Source organism: Ornithodoros turicata, chromosome 7, assembly GCF_037126465.1.
Source record: "Ornithodoros turicata isolate Travis chromosome 7, ASM3712646v1, whole genome shotgun sequence".
Lineage (NCBI taxonomy): Eukaryota > Metazoa > Arthropoda > Arachnida > Ixodida > Argasidae > Ornithodoros > Ornithodoros turicata.
Genome location: NC_088207.1, coordinates 59338683 through 59359115, shown reverse-complemented (window position 1 = coordinate 59359115; position 20433 = coordinate 59338683). Strand labels below are relative to the sequence as shown.

At 46.6% G+C, this 20433-nt stretch overlaps 1 protein-coding gene across 3 annotated transcripts in view; it reads left to right on the top strand.

Moving 5' to 3' along the window:
- Nucleotides 1–20433, top strand: part of LOC135401776 (uncharacterized) — an 86479-nt gene that overhangs the window by 28075 nt on the left and 37971 nt on the right. For 2 of the 3 annotated variants that reach the window (XM_064634354.1, XM_064634356.1), the window contains exons 2-3: nucleotides 10845–11440; nucleotides 13236–13476. In XM_064634354.1, coding sequence (XP_064490424.1) covers nucleotides 10920–11440; nucleotides 13236–13476 — 762 coding nt within the window. In that variant the 5' untranslated portion in view covers nucleotides 10845–10919. Of the gene's footprint in view, nucleotides 1–4865; nucleotides 5287–10844; nucleotides 11441–13235; nucleotides 13477–20433 lie in introns of those variants that run through there. The other variant, XM_064634355.1, reaches the window with a different exon arrangement.

The window sequence follows — 20433 nt, the reverse complement described above, 5'->3', positions numbered from 1 at the left end:
CTCGAAATCTGCACTGCAAGCTATTGAGAACGCAGGCATACGTGGCTCGTCCGCACCCTTAGGCATAGGATACACAACAAATAGGGGACAAGCAGGACACAGGCTAGTTCCCCCGTTGGTTCTAGACCATTGTGGTGTCGTGGCAAATGAACAGGCTGACAGCGCCGCAGAAGCAGTACTCTCATCTAGGAGACGAACGAGTTGTGCACTACTGAGAGGAGACCGTCATACGGCACCCCTGGCTTCGCGCCAATTGACACGTGACATTCTTTCCCCATCTATGCTTGCAATTTCGCGATTTCCGGATCGATTTTCTTTCTGATCGGATCTTTTTGTCCTTTGGAAATGGGTGGAAGCTTAAGCCTTTATCTCGGGAGCTGTTTCTAAAGCAACCAGGCACACAGCATGTGTATCCGACCATAGTTACTAGGTGAATGTGCAAGAACCACAGCACTAAACAGCCACCGCCATAGCCGGAGCAGCCGGAAGACTAAGACTCCCACAATACCGCGCGACAGCGGCGGCGCTGCAAAACTACCGTGTGATACCGGTCTATTGATCCAACGCTCGCGATTTCCGGACCCTACGAAACACCTCTTGTCAATTGACGCTGCAGTAATTCATCGAATGCGACTCAATGTGGCTTTTACAGCTCAGTGGCGTTACCGCTTGCGAGAAGTTGACTCTTCGAGATGTCGTCACTCTGGTGATCTGAAAGTTCTAGAGCACATCCTTCTCCATTGCCCGCTCTATACTAACCTTTCAGATCCACACTTTCATTGTCTCTAGATCAGTTGGACTCTCCCCCTCTCACTATGTCAAAAATGCTTTTCCATGGCCAAATCCAGCCCACCAACGCTCTGCCCCACTTGTCAAGTTTTTGGCCAACGTAGGACTTGGGTCCTGACTATGAGGTCACCCATTATTCCATTTCACCACATTACCGCCCACAATGGGGTAGAGTATCGCACGTGGCGATGAAACTCCGTACTCATCATCATTCAAATATAGTTGTCGTTGCTTTTTGGCACCACTACGTGGTCAGTGCCGGCGTAACGTTTCTTTTTTTTTTTTTTTCATGTTGGAGATTGATTAATGGATTGATAAAAAATGTGAAGAATTGTGCTGGATGCTGGAACGATTAGGCTACGGCTTAGTAAATTTTATAGAAATTCCAATAATCTAACAGGGTGTTCTAAGCAGATGTTCTTAAAATAAAGTTGTTGTTGCGGTTGTAGTAGGTGCTCTCTTTTTTAGTGGCTCTACTCTCTACAATAGACCTTTATGAGGACATCGCACAACCAGCTCCCGTGGCACAGTGGTTAGGATGATCGCTTTCCACACCGGGATAGGGAGGTGACACGGGTTCGAATCTGTGCTGTCTGAGGTTTTCGCTGGGTTTTCCGAAGACTTTCCCGACGAATGTCGGCACAGTTCCCCCCCAAGTCGGCCCAGGACGCATACTAACCCCTTGTCCCCCACTCCTTGCTGCTGTCCTCTCTGAATCTGTCAACGCCTGTGCGCCGCTCATAGCCACAGTTGCTTCGCGGCGCTAACATGATCACCATGTCCGTTTGTGCGGGCATGACAGGTGAAATGAACAATATATTATATGTCAATGCCCGTACATAGACCAATCACCTTTCCCGGCACAAGCAACCACGGTTTGCTGCCAACACAAAGTAGACTACTTGCTGCTACTTTTCAACACACACGGATAGTTTTATAACGGCCGTCATCTAAACGACATTAAACCGATCAATATATTCTCATCACGTGCTGTCGGCTACAAAAAAAAAAAGTTTCAAAATATATCCACGTACGGTGAATTCAGTTATGTCTTCGTTAAAATTCGGATCAGAAAAATCTAATGCGGCGCATTTGTTTGAATCTCAGATATCTCTGTGAGGGATTTCATTGTGGGCGCTTGTGAATGTAAAAAGAATTGAAGGGGACACAAAAATGGTATCGTAATTGGTTTCGGGGGAACAAAGATCGATTTCCGCATGAATAAAAGGAGCGAGTGTAAAAGGAATTTCATTGCCTTGCGCAGGTTCCCTACGGGCGAGAGCGATCATGCATACCATATCCTCGGCAAGCGTCTGCAAAGCACATCGAGAGTCCCCTTTCCTACCCTTCGTGTTAATCGTCAACCCTGTCCTAGTAACGCGGGATAGTGAGATATCCCGTCAAACAGAGTTGCATGGAGCCGTTGGTAACACGGGGTTGACGATTAACACCTAGTTTTGAGAACTCTGATCTCGGTTCAAGCGTTAACTGGCGTAGGTGAAATCGGGACGTGGTAGCGCTTTCAAATATGACATCAATATAGAATTGGACACGATGGTGGAATGTTGCATCATAATTTTCATGTTCTCATATATTTCCCGGACATCGAAGCGGACAAAAGGCTTCGACAAACGGTTTCAATCCAAAACAGTGGATCGTTGCGGTGACCCGCGGAAATCTTGCGCACCCAATCTTGCAACCCCTGGTGGTCTTTGCTATACTAACCATCCTGTAGTGGTACAGTGCGGGACAAAAGTTTACTGAAGACGGTCTGTCGCATTCCTTTCTCGGAGCGACAAGCTAGCAGCGAATGGGACCGTACGGACTTACGGACATGTTCCTAGGTAAACCAGTCACCCGTTTGCAAGTCCAACACTATACGATAGAAAAGGTATTTGGAACCACTGCGATTTATTTTCTGATCAGCAACGGACCCAAGCACCGCAAGCTCTAAAATGCATGGAACTGCATATTTTAATGCATACGTGCGTATTTTGGATCCATAAATATGCATACTTACACGTATTTTCAGCTGTTCTCAGGTGTCGGCACTATAGTGTCGGTAGAAAGAGACTATAATGGCATTCGGACATTGAAACGTTCCCAGCACTCTTCTTCAAAACTGGCTCGATGTCTTTTTTTTCCTTTTTTTTTTCTTTCCTTTCACAGTCGATCGAATTCAAATGCGTTTGCTCACTAAATCACAAACACATGACGTTCTGTTGTGCGTGACGAAAGAGGCAGCGCTTTTGTCTGGATAAATCAAAGACTGCTTCAATAGACGATTTTAAAAAGATGCGCGCGCTACCAAGCGCGCGGCGCAAAGCAGCATGGGAACTTTGAGCGACACTGCTCCGTCGTCTGCTTCGGTCACGGGCTTCGGTTATGGTTTACCCCGGCTGTCGCTGCTGCTGCGCACACCGGAAATGTTGTTGTTCTTCCTCTACCTCCGCCTCTGTCCGTTTCGTAATGCTGTAAGGCGCTAAGTTCCGATGAGCCCTTGCGTGCCACAGGGGGCGCATGCTTTTGTAAAAAGACCGGCTGTCAAACAAATTTGAACGTTCGGTGGCTTCGTTTCGCGAACGAACTGAACTTTGCGAGCACAATTTTATTGTGTGCGAATTCGCGATCGCGTCTCACTTCGCCTGGTTAGCGTGTAACGTATACCTAGAGGAAATTAACTGTCCGGCTTGGCTGAACCTTTCAGAGGTTGAGGTTGAGCAAGGTCCAGCTGCAATAAAAAACGTTTTGAGACGGTTTTCTAGGAAATGAAAACTAAGACTGTTGGCCTGTTACGATGAAATGATAACTGATGAGGACGTGACGTGTTAGGAAGTCACTAATATTAGGCGTCCTTCAGCGCCTGTTTAGTGCCTGGACCGCCCACACAGGCTTTCAAGATTCGAAACCGTGATCGGCGTTGATAATGTTGTTTTGTTTTGTTCTGGACAATTTGCATACAGCATTGTCTTGGGTCACCAAAAAACATGGTGAAAAGAATTACTTTCATCATATTAGCACACACATTAAAAAGTAGACAGTATAAAGACTCAGCCCTAGGAAAACTATATTCGTGAGACGACGCGCTGGTGAAGGTTTCCACCGCCGTGTTATCAAGAGCAGTAAGTAGGAAAACCTATTTGCACACTGCCGTCTCGCATACATATCGATCCGACCACGTCTATATGCGAAATGACTTGCGCTTCGGCAGGCTCATATTCCTCATCCACGTACGAGCACAACTCTGCAAGCGGAGAAGCCCTCCAACTCCAGCGTCCCTTTCGGCGAAAGCTCGCATAAATTCCCCGTGGGCGGCGTCTATACTCGCGTTTTGTTGCCCTTTGGGCGACACTGTAGGCCATGTATCGCACTTCTTGGTAGTCGTAGAATAACGACAATCTTTGGCAACTTTATAGTGTCTTCGCAACCTGGAGCCAGACAAGAGATGTGATAGAAGAATACTGACTTTTATTTCGCGTGCTGTCGCATACTGAACGATATTCGTGTGGCAGCGCTCGGTTCAGTCCGCACAGTCTTCAGCTGCATTACAAGCTATTAATTAATATTAACATTATTAATTAAGCTATTATTAAGTTAAAAATGCGTTATTGTCCACTCGACAGCCGGAAATTATGCATTTCGCCAAGAGTATGAAGGCCCTATCAAAGGCATTTATAGGTTTGTGATTGATTATACAAATTGGACGAGGGTTCAGTTCAAAAATACTTAATAAAAGGCCGAAAACCATGTAGGGCCAACCATAACGTGGCACTGTGTGATCACGTGGCGTGGTCACGTGGTATTCACGTGACGTCTCTTTAATCCTATCTCTTAAATGCCCTTGGCACACTGCTCAAACATACAATGTTTTTAATGATTCACGAACCTGGTTGAACAAGCGAGGCTTGACAGACGAGACAGAAGATCGAGCTGGCTTCGTCGACCTACACCGTCTATAGGGCTGCCCTTCCCTTCGGCCGACGTCACATGTAGCTGACAACCACTGCCAAGCTGGATAGCCGCACAATCACGAAGAACCCCACGGCCGTTGACCGGATACGCCACTCGGATATTCTAGAAGTTCGTCCTAATAAGACAGTAAGGGGACGTTCTTAAAACCGAGGCGATTAAGCGAAATTACTGCCGGAATAACGCCCGTGGGGAAGGTTTGCTATGCAGCATCCAGAGAACTTACGCGCGACGCGAAGTGCGCGTTCAGTGCCTCCGTCCTTTCTTTTGTGTTGCATGTTCCCAGAGGACTGCTGAATGCTTCCTGCACACTCGCGAGGAAGACGAACGCTGGACTGGAACGCTAAATGACATTACTATCTGCCGTGGTTTGCAGCAATTCCGGGACTCGCGCTTTTCTGCGAAACGCTGTTATAAAAAGGAGACTCCTCGTCTTTATCAGAACAGATATCTTTTTATCAGCCGAGAGCGCGGAGCACCCGCTTATCGTGACTAGCAACACGATTCCTGTCTATGAAAAACACTATGGTGAGCATCAAAACACTTCACTATTCAGTAGGTAGCCATCTTGTAAGATAGCTCGCTGCTCGTCACTCAGTGCTAACACCACAGGGGTGGCACAAACCCGCCATTGTTGTAACTACCCGCAAGCGGGTGCTTTTGGCAAAACTGCCATCTTGGTAGCACGTCATAGAAAACGTCATTTTGAGGTCATGTGACTTTGTTTACACGTCGTTTTGCCGCTTACCGACATATTTCCGTCGTCATAACGCCAAGAGATGAACCTATTTTGTCAGCGTAAACTATGGGGTGCTTCTTCCGCAACATGATAGCCCATTTCTCCTTAGTTTAAGTGCATCGCATCGGCTCAGTGAGTCTTAACGCGCGGTCGTCATCACATCTCTGGAAGTCCTCAACAGTACGAGGCCTTGTGTGCAAAACTGCACGTTTTACTGCGAGATTATCGGATAAAAATAATTACCGTGATCGAAAGACATCCAAAACGTCGCGCAGAAAGAACAACCGCATTGTTTACAAACGGTTTGGCCGCCGATTACGGGCGCCGCCATCTTTAAGGTCATGTGTGCCTTGACGTTTGTTGTGACGTGCGACCAGGACCTGTCCAGGATGCATTGCGTTCGCCCAGCACGGTTTCGTCTACGGAGCAATACATTGGATGCCACCCCTGTGGCTATGGCGGGCTAGAAGCCCGCCATACTTGTGGCTAGCGACCACTGCCCTCCTGGCTGAAGAAGAAGAAGAAGACGAGGAGGTCTGTCAACGACCATCGTCATCATTTCCAGTTCGAAAAGCCCGCCATACTGTGGCTAACACCATCAAGCGTCTTGGAGCAGTTGGTCGCACTATGGCGCACGGCGCGACCTACGTCTCTTTTGCTTCGTCTTCTTCTTCTCTATATCCATCCATCCATATTCGGCCCTGCCGCCGTATTGAGGTGAATCTTTCCATCCTCATAGCTTCCAGAGACCATAGACTATGACGTGCATGAGTATGACCACGTTGTATTGGCTGATAATACGTCTTCTCAAATACAATAATACAAATTGTGTAGGGCGTCGCTTTTGCGAAAAGATTTTTCATTCTGTACGGTAACCGAGATTTCTAAGTTTGCATGTTTTGACATTTGCCCATTCATAATTGCGTATATTTGGAAGATTCCTGCGCCATAATTTGCACTTGGTGGCTGCGGTGTTCAATACGTGGTTTCTTGTTATCATATCATCTCATTTAATCCTGGCTACAGCCGTGACGCTGTCCACATAAGTGAGGCCAAAAACGGCAAGCCGGTCTTGTCACCACCACCACGGTTTCTTGTGGCTTGTATTGCCACTGCATACGAAATGTGCCGCACTTTCCGCCAGTTCTTCTATGCTGATTGCTCCCTTCGTTACCTGCACGGCGTCTGACTGACAAAAGCACCAGGCGCCGGTACGCTGCATATTTCGCAACAGTGTCTGCATTAGCGATGCAGACGGGACTTTACGTGCGTACCTCGGAACGACCAACTTATTTCGCAAGACAGTTGCTGCATGCTTTTGTGTCCCGACTAATGAAGGCGGAAGATACTCTCTAGCCCGGGGATTTCTGCAAGATTTTTCATCTCGGGGAGGTTGTAGGCTAAATCCCTAAATCTCTAAAATTCCCCATTCACTGTGTGGCTTTGTGTTACCAGTCCCGCTGCAAGAAAACACGTATTTTTACATCCGTGGTGTCTCGGGACGATTATCCGCAGTGTTTGAGCAGTCAGATATTCACGTTAATAGATAGGAATATATTAACGATACTCCGTCCCTTTGAAATTGCTGACATCACATTGATTACGCATTCATTTTATTTTATTTCCTTTCCTAATTACGAGAACGGGAGTTATTGGCCCCTTTCGTGAGCGGCAAACTCTCCGTTTTATTTGTTTCCTCCAAAACAACAACAGCCATGCACTACATGAATGACGATGTGGGATGAGGTGTTTCGCCAAAACAAAAACACGACGCTGAAATAGGAACACGGAGACACGGAACACTAAGCATGGCAATTTCTCAAAAAGCACGGCACACTTAACCGCAAAACCCAATATAAGTGCGGGGTCTTGCTGCTGTGTTTGAGAAATTGTCATGTACCGTCCTCATGTTCCTATCTCCCTATATATACCAGCCTAACTGTGCTCTTTCCCTTCTCTGGAATCGATGCTCAGCTTGAATTTGACAGCTTTCTTTGTGATAGAACCTATAGAACCTGCTTTTCATTCTACAAATTTCTACAAATTTTTGCAACATTCGTTGTTCGAGTATAAAGCTTTGTTTTTCACCGTCGTTTTGCCTTACTGGTAGTGCGTTCCCTAAACATTCAACGTTGTACGTATGAGTAATCCTGGCCCCTCTCGTGGCAAAAATGCACGAGGATTGCAAACTCTGGTCCCCCTTTTTCATGGCAAAACAACTATCCTTTGCTAGCCTAGTAGAAAAGAGAAAGTTCTTTCTATAATGAGACGTGTAATCCTGCAAGTAAAAGACAATGTTCGTGCACTATTGTGTACTCCAGTTTTGCACATTGATTAGGTTAGAAAGCCGTTTCCGTGTACGACAACCATAAAAGTACGAGGTACGCAAGCATCCGCGATAACAAAAGCGCCCTGATGCATTAAATCTGTTTCTGCACAAGCGGAACCGAAACAATAGACATAGTCTGACTTTCATAATCGCTCGTTGTTCGGCTGCCGCAAAATTTGATTCTAGCCTACACGAGATATCAGACAACTGTTATCAGTCACTGCTTTGAAATCCCAACAGGGCAAAGAACTTCTTCTCCTTTGTTCTAGTCTGAGCGAAGGAACTATCTCGAGAGGCTCAATGGACCCGAGTTGCTTAATCAAATTGGCCCAGAGAGACTGACTGCTCGGAGAAGAGTTTCGTCAGGTATCACGGCAGTGTTTTGTGTTTCGAGTCAATAACGGAAACCCGTAAGCAACTCTGAAGATTAATGGAGGTGGGTCTGCGAAGAGACGTAATTGGAAATACAGGATGTAGTTGCTGATTGCATGTAAGGGCCATATTGGTGGAGCCCTTCGCTCATGTTATAGTGGAGGGTGTTTACGACATAAGAGCAGTTTATCATAATGACGTCACCTTCTATTCCAGTGGTTCTCAACCTTTTTTGCTCCACGCACGCCTTCTGCCATTCATTAAAGCGTTAACCCCACCCCCCTTATATTAACTCCGAAGCAATACACGCAAAAAAATGAGGTATTTTATTGCTCCTTCAGACATTCTTGAAAGTATTGTTTGTGGTGGGCGACCTTACACTCGGTACCTTTTCCGATACCATACGCACCCAGAAGCCATCACGATAAACCCCCAAACAGCACAACATCTTGCCAGTATTGGCCCAATATATTGGCCAAGATATTGTGCTGCTTGGGCCGTCGAGGCGTCCCCCTACAGGTGGAAATTCCCCACCGGTTGAGAGCCCTTGTTGTATTCCCATCCTACTTTTCACCTTCCATGCCGAGACTGGGAGGCAACGCGGGTTCGTTGTGCTGTCTCAAGTTTTCCCTGTGTTTTCCGGAAGACTTTTCAGACGAATATCGGCCCCCTGAAGCCGGCCCAGGACGCATACTAACCTCCTCCCCCACTCCTTCCTGCTGTACTCTTTCCGTCCACATCTGTACGCCACTCGTAGCCACAGTTGCTTCGCTGCGATAACACGGAATTTAATAAAAATATCCCTCAATATTCGACGAAGCTCATAACAGCTACCTCGAAGGTAATGATGGTAGATCTCACCTCACGTTTCACGGCCTTTGCCACTCAGTCTGCATCAGCCCCCAGGTATATCTAAATACTCTACGAAATCAAAACATATCATTCTATACCTATCACATCTATGAAAATTTTATGAAATAAATACGAATGAGTTATTTTACGACGAAACTCGACATTCCTTTAGGCCTATTAATTACTTTACTGTAAGCAAATACCTATACTGTACAATATCGAATTCGATATGTCGTTTTAAGCGGTAGCTTTGTAAGTCGCATCAACGTCGACAGCCGTGTAGGTCCGTCCGTAACAGTTGTGGAGAGAGAAGAGGAGAAGGTGGAGGAGGTAGAAGTTACAATGGCACCGAGAGAGAGCGGATTACAATCAAGATCGGAATCGGAAGACGGAGATGCGCTTCGACGATGACATTATAAACCGGGCGGCTTCGACTGCCCTTCAAAATATTTATCCCTGAGCAGACGTTATTATCGCAGGGTGTCAATGTCTTTATGCGGGAAGGATGTGTGCTTAGCAAAGATGGAAGTTCGCCTCAGGATAATGTAAACACTGCAACTCTTGGCAAACGTCGTACACGCAACGGCGTCTTCCGTCTGCTGCCTGGGCATTTATTGTAATTGGAGGAGGAATATCTGATTGGAAGTACGATGTGATGGTAGCACACTTTCGCTGTCGTTCGTGTCTTTAACCACGGACATGAAGGAAGCAAAATTCATACGGGGCCACCTCTCTTTATATTATTCCCACACGCCGAAGCTTTGATGAGAAAGTAGAGAGCTTTAGAATTAGGGTTAGGAATTAGTTTGGGTTCTTGGCATGCGCACTGACGACCCCTTATGTTATTTTTATTTTTTGGTCCCCGGAGCGCTCTTATATTCTATTCTTAAGCCGTCTGTTGCTTGCTTTTATAATAGTGTGCCCAAACGCTTTGGGTTGTCCCGAGGAAATTTAGGGTCGTCATAGAACAAAACGGAGCAGGATTACTTTCCCTAAAGCGAACTCGCGGCCCGAGATGTTGCGAAAGAGCTAGAGTCACGGCAAAAGAGTAAAAGTTTACGTCGTTTAGTGTAACATAGACAACGACATCTCTGTGGGCTATCTAACAAATTTACACCGTACCCATTGTGAGTGAGGTTATTTTAACAGAGAATGTGTTTATACGCCGGTTTTCGTCACGCTTGACCGCCACGCAAGGACATCGGGAATCTCTCATCGGGAAAAGCCTAAGAAAAAAATGATCACCTAGGATTCGATCCCACGCCCCTTCAGGTTGCGAAAAGAATGCGTTGCCACTCCGCCACTGCCCTAACTCTCTCTCTCTCTCTCTTTTTTTTTTTCTGAAAGCCTTTAATGAAGAGTATTAGGGCATGTAAGCGATATGACAGAGTGCATGTGAAAGATATGTACATAATGAGAGGAAGTGGGTCATGAAAGGAAGCTAGGATGATGAGTAATGTACAAGTGCATTATATACAACACCTAAACACGCTAAGCCTGTGCATAACATATGTAACATCTGTAAATATGTCTGTTACTAAGGGCACAACGGTACTGAGAGGACATATCATACTATAGCACGATGAATCGACATGATATTTACCAGGACACTGCAGCATCTAGAAGTTATAGCATACATAAATTACTTCAGCTGCTACAGAGAACCCCTGGTCGTCCAGAGTCCCGCTGAGTACCAAGCGATGACACAGTAGCTTCCAGTTCACCTGAACCAGGATACGCAACCAAGATTCTTTGTTTAAATTCCATGTACTATACACAACCACCTTTTTCCAGAAAGCCCTGAATCCGGTCACCATCTCCGCTCACCGCCATTCCGATGACGTCCCCACTTAAAGCCACCACCCTCCAATGGCGAACGGCAGTCTTGTCCACGACAAGTCACCTCTCCCACCAGCTCAACGGGACACCACCTGCCATAGTGACAGCATCACAGTCGATGTTTCGCAAGGCGATGACTCCTCCAAGGAACTTCCACCGTACATGCGAAGCGCCCCGGTTAAGCCCTTGACGCATCCCGTGGACCGTAACATAGCCGGCTGCTTCATTGCGTCCGTCGCGTTCGTGTCAATCGCAGTTGTGACTGGTTTGCCGTTAGTGATTGTTTTGGCAGCGTTGTTACCACTTTCCATACTTCTTAGACATGTGTGCACTTCGTGTGCTTCGGCACAACAAGGAGTCCTGTGCGAAGATGACAAACGGTTCGTGTCGCCCATGGACACCTTCTGGTTGCATGACTCGGAGTTCAACTTCCATGTGGCGCATTGTGTGTTCTTTCTCGATCCTGGGCTTTCTGCCACTCATCTCGGGAGGCTTATTGTGGAGAGGGTGTTGGATAAGACGAACGACGAGGGAAAGAGGATCTTTAGGAGGTAAGTCAAGTACGTCCCTGACAGGGCTTAACGGGTCGTGGAAGCATGATACAGTACCATTAAAATTGGCCTACACAGTACAACACGCTCAAAATGATTTTTGAAGATTAATCGAAAAAGAATGTGATCCGAAGAATGAAGGCCACAGCGCGCATACGCACGCATATATACGTGCGAGTATGGCTGGCGGTTTTCCGTGTGCGAGCAGGTGCTTGTGATCCTGTCAGCTTGAAGTGGAAACAAAGTAGACAAGCGGAACACTCCCATTGGTTGCGTGATATGGTTAAGCTAAGTTAAATTATCACATGTTTACCTGCGTGTAGAACGTACAGCACGTGTCCTGTGATGTAGTCAAAAACTTCACGTGGGACGGTTTGAAAAGACCTATCAGAAGCACGCACTTAAAGATTGCATTGAAATGATTCTATAACCATGCATGTATTTCGTAACACGTGAGCACATGGTATGTCCTACCATGCCGAGGTTACGAGGCTACGTCTCCCACGTAGCGCTTGTTGCGAGTACTGAGGAGTCGATGTAACGCGCGGTTCGACCCTATTTTGTCAAGTATAAAACTAGTGAACATACTGTGCTTCCTTCTTTGAGCGAAAGGCCTGTAGCTCTGAATAAACTCTAGCTATACTATAATAGCAAGGCTGGTATATAATCAATGAGCACGCCATCACCTGAACTGGAGAACGCCTACATCGACGTAGTGCAATGACGTTTGCAGAATCTCACAGAACGCTATGTGGCTAGCAAAGGAAGCTCGTTAAACTAATAATAAGTAATGCTCCGGCCCTGAGGGCAAATAAATAAATAAATCGTTCGGTAAGACTCGACCTGGCGTTGGGACCCCCTTGTTTGCAAAGCCGACACAACTGCGTAGGTCTTCCATGGATTTCTTATACCCTTCGGTGGATACAATGCAGGTGGTCAAAGCGAAGCGATTGCGTAGTAGTATAACGCAGGGAACTTTGCCAGCAATGTCGGGTGGCACTCTGTATCTCCTTGGACGTTGTACTGCACGTTCGTAGAAGCACGACCTGTATGCTACTGTCTATTGTAGTAGGTAATCTGTAGAGGTGCCTTGTTGTCTGGAAGACTTCAGGTGCGCAGTCAAAAGGAGACCTATAACGCCTCAGAGGAAGTTGCGCAGGAGCCACTGCAAGCAAATGTTTTCGCCAAGAGAGCTCAAGCGTACGAAATTGCTGTAGCTGCTTTGTCTATACCGTGCTCTTACTACTGTAACAACTAATAAGCTTTTAACAACTTTTCATGTATTGCCAATGGGATAGTGGGACCAAACTAATTCCCCCGATTAATCCCCACCTAATGGTGAGATTAGGCGGGACAAGCCAGGAGCCAAGGCTTTGATCTGTAAGACTAGTAATGAAGGCATGTGCCACCATGTTCAAGTTGCAACCCAAAACCAATCTAGTACATATAGTACCCAACTGCATCATGGATTAATTAAGAGGGTACGGTGAGGTGACTGTCCTAGGCACGGTTTCACCAACGCTGGTTAACTTTGAAACGAGATCGGGTCGCTAAAACTTGAAGTTAACACTCAATTCGCTTTTTGCATGTCACGTTAGTGACATGATGAATGTTTCAGTGACAAGACCTACCCTTGGTGAAGCAGAGTTAAGGGACAAGTTGAGGAACAGCTGATCTCGGTTCAAATGTTAGTCGGGGTTGGTGAAACCGGCCCCTAACAGTGAAGCTTTTGACTCTTGTCCATCGTAAATACATTCACGTGTATATTTCATTGTTCTCATGACATGACGCGTAGGTTCACCCGTAAAATCATCCCGGTGGTGGGCGGGTTCACTTGGGTGGAAGATGACACATTCCGCATCGAACGTCACGTCATAGAAGACACACGGCACGTGAAGAACGTTCAGCAACTCAATGGTTACATCATGGGCATCATGTCGAAAGGCATGAACGTCGACAAACCGCTCTGGGACATTCATCTACTGCCAAACTACGACCAAGGCAAAGAGACTGTTCTCATCGCCAGAGTGCACCAGGTAATGCGGGCTCAGTTTGGGCTACAGGTTGCCAGAATGGGTTTCAATTTGGATTAGACTATAGTTGCCTAGTTCTAAGAATAGCAGTAGAGGCGCAATTTCGGAAGATTTATCTATTCAGGGGCCTGGACCCTAATTTTCTTACGTCACAATTTGCGTCGAAAATGCGCTCATGGCTTTCTAGAAAAATTTAAAATTGAAAATCACGGGTAACACTGTGTCGAAGCGGTCAGGAACTCCGCATTGGTCCTCAAGAACCGCAGCAAAACTACATTGCATGCGGATAGCCCTGGGTCTGAATTTGGCTACGTGACGGCTACGTAGCCATCTGGAGCAGCAAGTTAGTTGGGAACACGTACCACGGTTGTTTGACGAATTGAGGATTACTTGCCACCAGGCGTCGCCCCGAGCCGTTTTTCCTCGGGACCGTGTATTAGAAGGGAGTCTGGCCATTAATGGGACCTGCATGTACCTGAGGCTCCACCCACTTTTTGAGGTATCTAGCCAACCACAGGTCGAAATACAGTTCCCTATTATTGCAGGCCATCCAGTACTTACACCTCACCCTTATATTTACTGGGTGCCACCATTTTGGAGAAACTACATTGATTTGCATTGAAACGGATATCACTGGTGACAGACCAATATGACGGATTTTGCGCCAGCTGTTATCAACGTCTTCTGCATGGAGAGAGGCATGTTGGGAAGGCTAAAAACTGCAGAAATGGTTGCTGGCAGATCTGATTGGCCGCGGCAGGACCGCTTCTTCGTAACAGACGGCTGCCGGTATGAACTTTTAATCACGTAACGTAAGCAGATGGAATCAAAAATGCCCAAAGATGTATGTATAAATAAAATTTAGGGATGTGGAATCCTAGGCAGGGATTCGCGAATACGAATCCAATTGCCCAAAACTGCGAATCGAATCTTTCGAATCCACCAACCACGTTAGTAGTAGGAGGGCGGGCCGAGGCTTCGGGGGGGCGAAACTACAACCTGGACCCCTGGGCCATGCCCTGAGCCCTGCGCGTATTTTTCCCCGCGCGGCGCGTGTGCGGAGGGTTGTCCGCGCGCTTATCGGCGGGGGAGGGCTGCGTGCGCGTTTACCCTCTCATATTTTTCAACCTGGGGCCGACTTCTTTCGACATTTTTTAGCCTTGGCCGACTTGGGTCGCGTATTTTTTCCCGTACCCGGCGGGCGGCGCTCGGGTGGAGGCGCTTACCGGTGGATGGCGCGTGGCCGGAGGGCTGCGTGCGCGCTTACCAGCTCACATTTTTCAGCCTGGGTCGACTTTCGTCATTTTTCAATCTGTGCTACAACAGGTGTGCAGTAGGCTGTTTACAAGCAAAGGATAGCCATACACAAAAGTGCAAGTGAAAATATATTTATTAAAGTCATTAGTGTCAGAAATTATGTTATGGCTCTGCATGAATGGGAGAAACTTAGCCAAAAATCTGAAGCAGAAGAAACACAAAACACGTAACAAAGAATATACGCATTAAAGGTACGATACAATAGCATTGAATAGGTATCACAGATCAACCACAATATTTTTTATTAACTGTAATCATACACACAAGTTTTCAATGAATCAGAAGTGATAACACATTTAATCAAAGAAGATGTTCTTAATCATTACGATTACAATCAAAATTACAAGTTTTATTATAGAAAGTCTGAGATGTGGGAACCTGATAGATGTAAGTAATTTCGAGCACAATATGGAAGCTAAGTTTAATATTCCAATATGACACAAATTTAATTAATCAATTTCTATTGAAGTGAATAGCGCAGGCATAAGGCAATAATTCGAATCAACACGATCAACACATAGCATGTAGGGAAATAATAGCTACACCATATCAAAACGAGAAACGATCAACACATTTAATCAAAGAAGATATTCTTAATCAATATGATTATAAACAAAATTATAAGCTGTGTTATAAAAAGTCTAATATTCCTATACGTGAGAACCATCAGTGCAATAGCGAGAAGTTCTGATAGTTGTATGTAATTAACTGTGAACAGCAGAGACCCCGGAAGACTATGGGACACGAACACAAGAGGAAATAAGATCTATACCACTACAAAGAAGATATTCCTAATCAAAACAACATAGCAATCTATCATTCAGAAAATCAGAAGAAAAAATCAAACTCATCAGAAAATAGACATGTTAAAAATGAACTTCACCACATAGCACGCTCCTAGCCAACAACCAGATCTAATGATATCTGCCCTGATTTGTTGAAGACGGGTGCCGATAGATGTATGGAAGACCGCGGAACACGAACGACAAGAACACAAGAGGAAATAAAATCTATACCACTACAAACAAGATATTCTTAATCAATATGATGACAATCAAATTACAAGTTGTATTATAAAAAGTCTAATATTCCTATACGTGAGAACCATCATGGCATTAGCGTGAATATCTGTCATAACATTTCGAGCGCAATAGAGAATCTCAATTTCATATTCCAACATTACTCAACTTTTAATTTCTTATTAAGTGAACAGCATAGACGTAAGGAAATAACGAGAAACAACACAATCAACAGCTACAATTAATAGAGAGCCAAACCTGCGCACCATCCAACACATCGAGAAATAATAGCTAAGCAATCTATCAAAAGGCGAAATGTTACCATATAGCACAGACATAACGCTGAAGAACAGAGGAACACGCGGCGACACGTAAACAACAACAGAGGATAATAATCTATCATTGAACCATCATAAAATCGACCAATATACAATTTTAATTCCAACAAACACTACGAACCTTGATGGAGGTATCCAAGACGTAGAAAATATGCACTGTTTTCACTCTTTTCCTCAAAGCCGGGAGACTTTATGTCTCTATCTATGTGGCCATAGCACCGCGCATGCTTTATCACTCAAAGGGTTAGGGGCTATATTACTTCGTCCAGCAAACGGGGCGCTCTAGAGGTCAGATAAGAGTGTTCAAAGGCGATATATTTTATTGTGCAGCGCAAATAGATGTCGATATCACTCGCGGGGGTCACTATCTTTTCACATCCTTTCCTTGAGACGGAAATCTTTCGTCAAAGTGGTTGTCAAGTCGACTAAGTTTGTAGAGATGCAATATTGTTATTGAACATGTAGAGAAAGTCCAAATTATTAATTGGTAGCAACGATACTCAATCAAAAAACGAGAAACAAATTTAATTACATCAATTTTTGTAATATCTTGCAACAGAAATTTCTAATGAGCCACACAGAAATATCACATGACCAGAATTCAGGGACACCTCCTCTGATGCAGGTTCTGCCTGATAGCAGAAGAACGTGTAAGAAAGCCAAACAACAACAACAACATAGATGAATGGATGATAATGATGTGGGATGGTTCCCTGCGTTGAGTGCAGGACCCTACCCCATTCCAAAAAGGTTCACATGAAAGGATGACGAGGGAACGAAATCCCTACAGTTCGTGAAGGGGGCCGGTGGCCCTCAGAAAGGAAAGAAGAGCGCCAAGTGCACGGCACTGGTGTCCAGGGTTACTCCATGGGCCGAGAACTTTGCAGATGTTGAATGGCCTCTGATCCAACATTTCAAGTTGAGATTTAAAGGCCCGTCGCTCGCGTACGTACTGGCTGCAGTCTTCGAGAATGTGTCGGATTGTTGCCGGTAAACCACAAGTTGTACACAGCGCCGTGGTGCTGTGGCCTAGCCTATACCGGAGTGCAGGGGTGAATGCGACGCTAAGTCTTAAACGATGCACTAGAGACGTAAAGAGGCGAGGGAAACCGCTTGGCATGTCAAATGAAAGCGTTGGGTCAACAGCATACAGAAGCGACCACCGGGTGATGTCATGACACCATTCCTGATGGGCCCAGGGCGACGTCAACGCGGACAAGAGGGAGCGCCTATCTCCATTCGAAAGTATGATGGAGACTGCTGAGCGGCGATGGTGAGCTGCAGCAGCTGCCCGATCCGCTACCTCATTGCCTCTTATTCCAATGTGGCTAGGGACCCATTGGAGGGTGAGCCGGTGGCCCCTGTCTTCTAAAACCTTGAGTGTCGTCAGGATGTTCACTACCACCGGAGCCAAGGAGCCACGGATGCCCATGTTGTCTATGCACTGCAGCGCTGCCCGCGAATCTGTGTAAACCACCCAGAGGCGGGGGTGGTGATCCAAAATAGACCTTAGGAATAGCAGGATGGCATACAACTCCGCAGAGGTGGCCGAGGTGCGGTGCGATAGGCGGAACCCACGTGAAATTGACTCCTCTGGGATTACAAATGCCGCAGATGAGCCGCCTGTAGTGGAGGAACCGTCCGTATATACAGCGGTTTGGTTTCCGTATGTAGCGTCTATCCACTCCGGAGTAGCCTGCTTGAGGACTGGAGCAGGGGTTTGGCTCTTCGGCCCCTTGATCCCCGGGATGTGAGACAATATGGATGGTTTCGGCAGTGTCCATGGCGCTACTGAAGAAGCGGATGGGGCAACCGTGAAGGCAGGTATATGGTCCGTTAGTTCTTGCGCACACTGCGCGATTTTGCTGCGGTTTCGCTTACGAAGCTTCTGTACCAGTGGGTGACGGCGATGGTGAGCGCGCAATCGCAAGTAGTGGCGGAAAGTTTCTCTCTTGCGGAGGACGCCAATTGGGAGTTCCCTGGCCTCGGCTACCACCATCTTCGTCTCAGCGCAACGCGGAACGCCAAGACAGGTCCACAAGCTGCGCGCCAAGACGCAACGGAGCTTGTGTTCGGACGTCCGTGATAGTCCATGCAACACAGGAAGGCTGTAGACTACTGAGCCACGAACAAGCGCTTTGTGGAGTGCAAGAAGGTCCCGCTCAGTACATCCACAGCGCAAGCCGGCAAAGTGACGTATCACATTTCCCCAACGTTGCGCCTTTGAAGAGAGATAGTCAATGTGTCTTGCCCACGACAGGTTGCGGTCCAACACAACACCGAGGAACCTGTGGTGCCTGACCTGCCTTAACGGGGACCCCCCGATGTGTACTTGGAACTAGCGCATCTCTTTCCGGGTAAACGGAAGGGTAGCACTTTTCTCAGTGGAGATGTCCATCCCTGCGTTCAGGAAGTAGGCATGTATGGCATCAAGTGAGCTCTGGAGCCGACGCTGAATTGCAGGGCGGGACTTGCGAACAGTCCAGACGCAAATATCATCAGCATAGATGGACAGATGCACCCTCCGAGGAAGGCACTCCTTGAGGCCCATCAAGACAATGTTGAATAACAGGGGGCTAAGGACACTTCCCTGAGGAACTCCCTGTGGCACAGTGATCTTTTCCGTGTCCCCCTCGCCTGTAGTGACGAAAATCTTCCGTTGACGGAGGAAGTCGGAGAGCCACGTCAATGCCCTATGAGGCACCTGGGCCTGTAACAACCCATGAATAACACAGGGATGGCTTACGGAATCGTACGCCCGTTTGATGTCCAGGAAGACAGCCATCGCTATTTTCCTTCGCTTCTTCGACCGAAGAGACTAAATCGATCACCGAATCCATGGAGTTACGGTGCCTGCGGAAACCCGCCATTTCCGGTCGGAAAGAAAGCCAACTTGAAAGAAAAGTATGCGGCGAGGAGGAAGGAAGATGGAATGAGACGTGGGCAGACGAGAAAGGGAATTTGTACATCATATATCGCGCGCGGAGCCCGGCTATCAGCAGCAATTGCCCAGCGCAGAATGAAAACGTGATGAATCAGCTTTGATAAGCTTTGTCAAACTTTTCTTCGCTGTGCTGCTGCTCAGAGTTCTGGGGTGCTGCTCGTAGCGTGTGGAACGGGGTGATTGCCACTTGTAAGGCTAGCCCTGGTGCATGTTTTGTTCTCTCTGTGGGGAATGGGGATGCCGTCGACGATGACCAATGTGCGTCCTGGGGCGACTTCTGAGGGAAATGTGCCGACGTATGTGTGACAGCGTCTGAGGAAAAGCCCAGAAATTATCCTACATTATGCTGAAAAGAAATTATGCTCTATAACCTAAGAAAGCGAATTCAGTAACCGCACCTCACTTTGTTACTTGCACCTTGTTACTCAGTGATCACTGTATCGTACGCTTCAGTTTGTTCTTGGCCTTATCATGAGGGCACTTCAATGCTTAATTCCAAATTTTGCGTCTTAGTCTCTTCCCGGCACCATCAAGAATGCTTGTCGGTTATCAACTCCCTCCCTTAGAGAAATAAAAATAAGAAAATAAACAAGCGGAAGACTGCTTATTTTCAGAACATCTAGAGGTGAAAGCAGAGTCGCGTTCGGCACAAGAAAGTGCCGAAACCAACACTTCCTAAATAATGTCGGGCATGCACGCTTACGTCACCTATATGGAGGCCTGCGACCTGCTTCGAGCTTTCTTCTCGTTCGTTCTTTCATTTACTTCATGGCAGCAACCACAATAGTAACAGCAGGCCTTCCAATGTGACGCAAGGGACAGGCCTTCTCCATATCCTGTAGGCGTTGCTCAAATAGGCGCTCGAATCAAAGACAAAAGGAAGAGAGATGCCCAAGCAGCACAATGTCTCGAGTGCAATAGTTGTGGACGGTATGTGTATTATCAATGTAATTAGTGCGATCGTTAATTATTTTTGTAATCAATCTTCATAATTCCTGAAAACAAGCTGAGCACGCAATTCCAAATTGGGAGAACACAACCCGGAGAAGTCTAGAATCGAAACAGTAACACTTCTCTGTGCCCTTAAAAAATGAGCGAAAATGCACTATCGTCGAGAGTTGTCGCGAGTTCGGCAGCCGCTTTTTCCTATCCCCTTCACTGTCACCGTTTGACGATACTGGCATCACGCTGTTCCTCAAAACATGGGGGCCCCCGCTTCCTAGCGTACTGGTTGTTTTTCTCTGGTTAAAATCTGATACAACGCAGACATTTATTAAGCAGCGGAATCGGTGATTGCCTTTTTGTTATCTGCCAGGCTTTTACAGTAATGTATTTGTAGTTT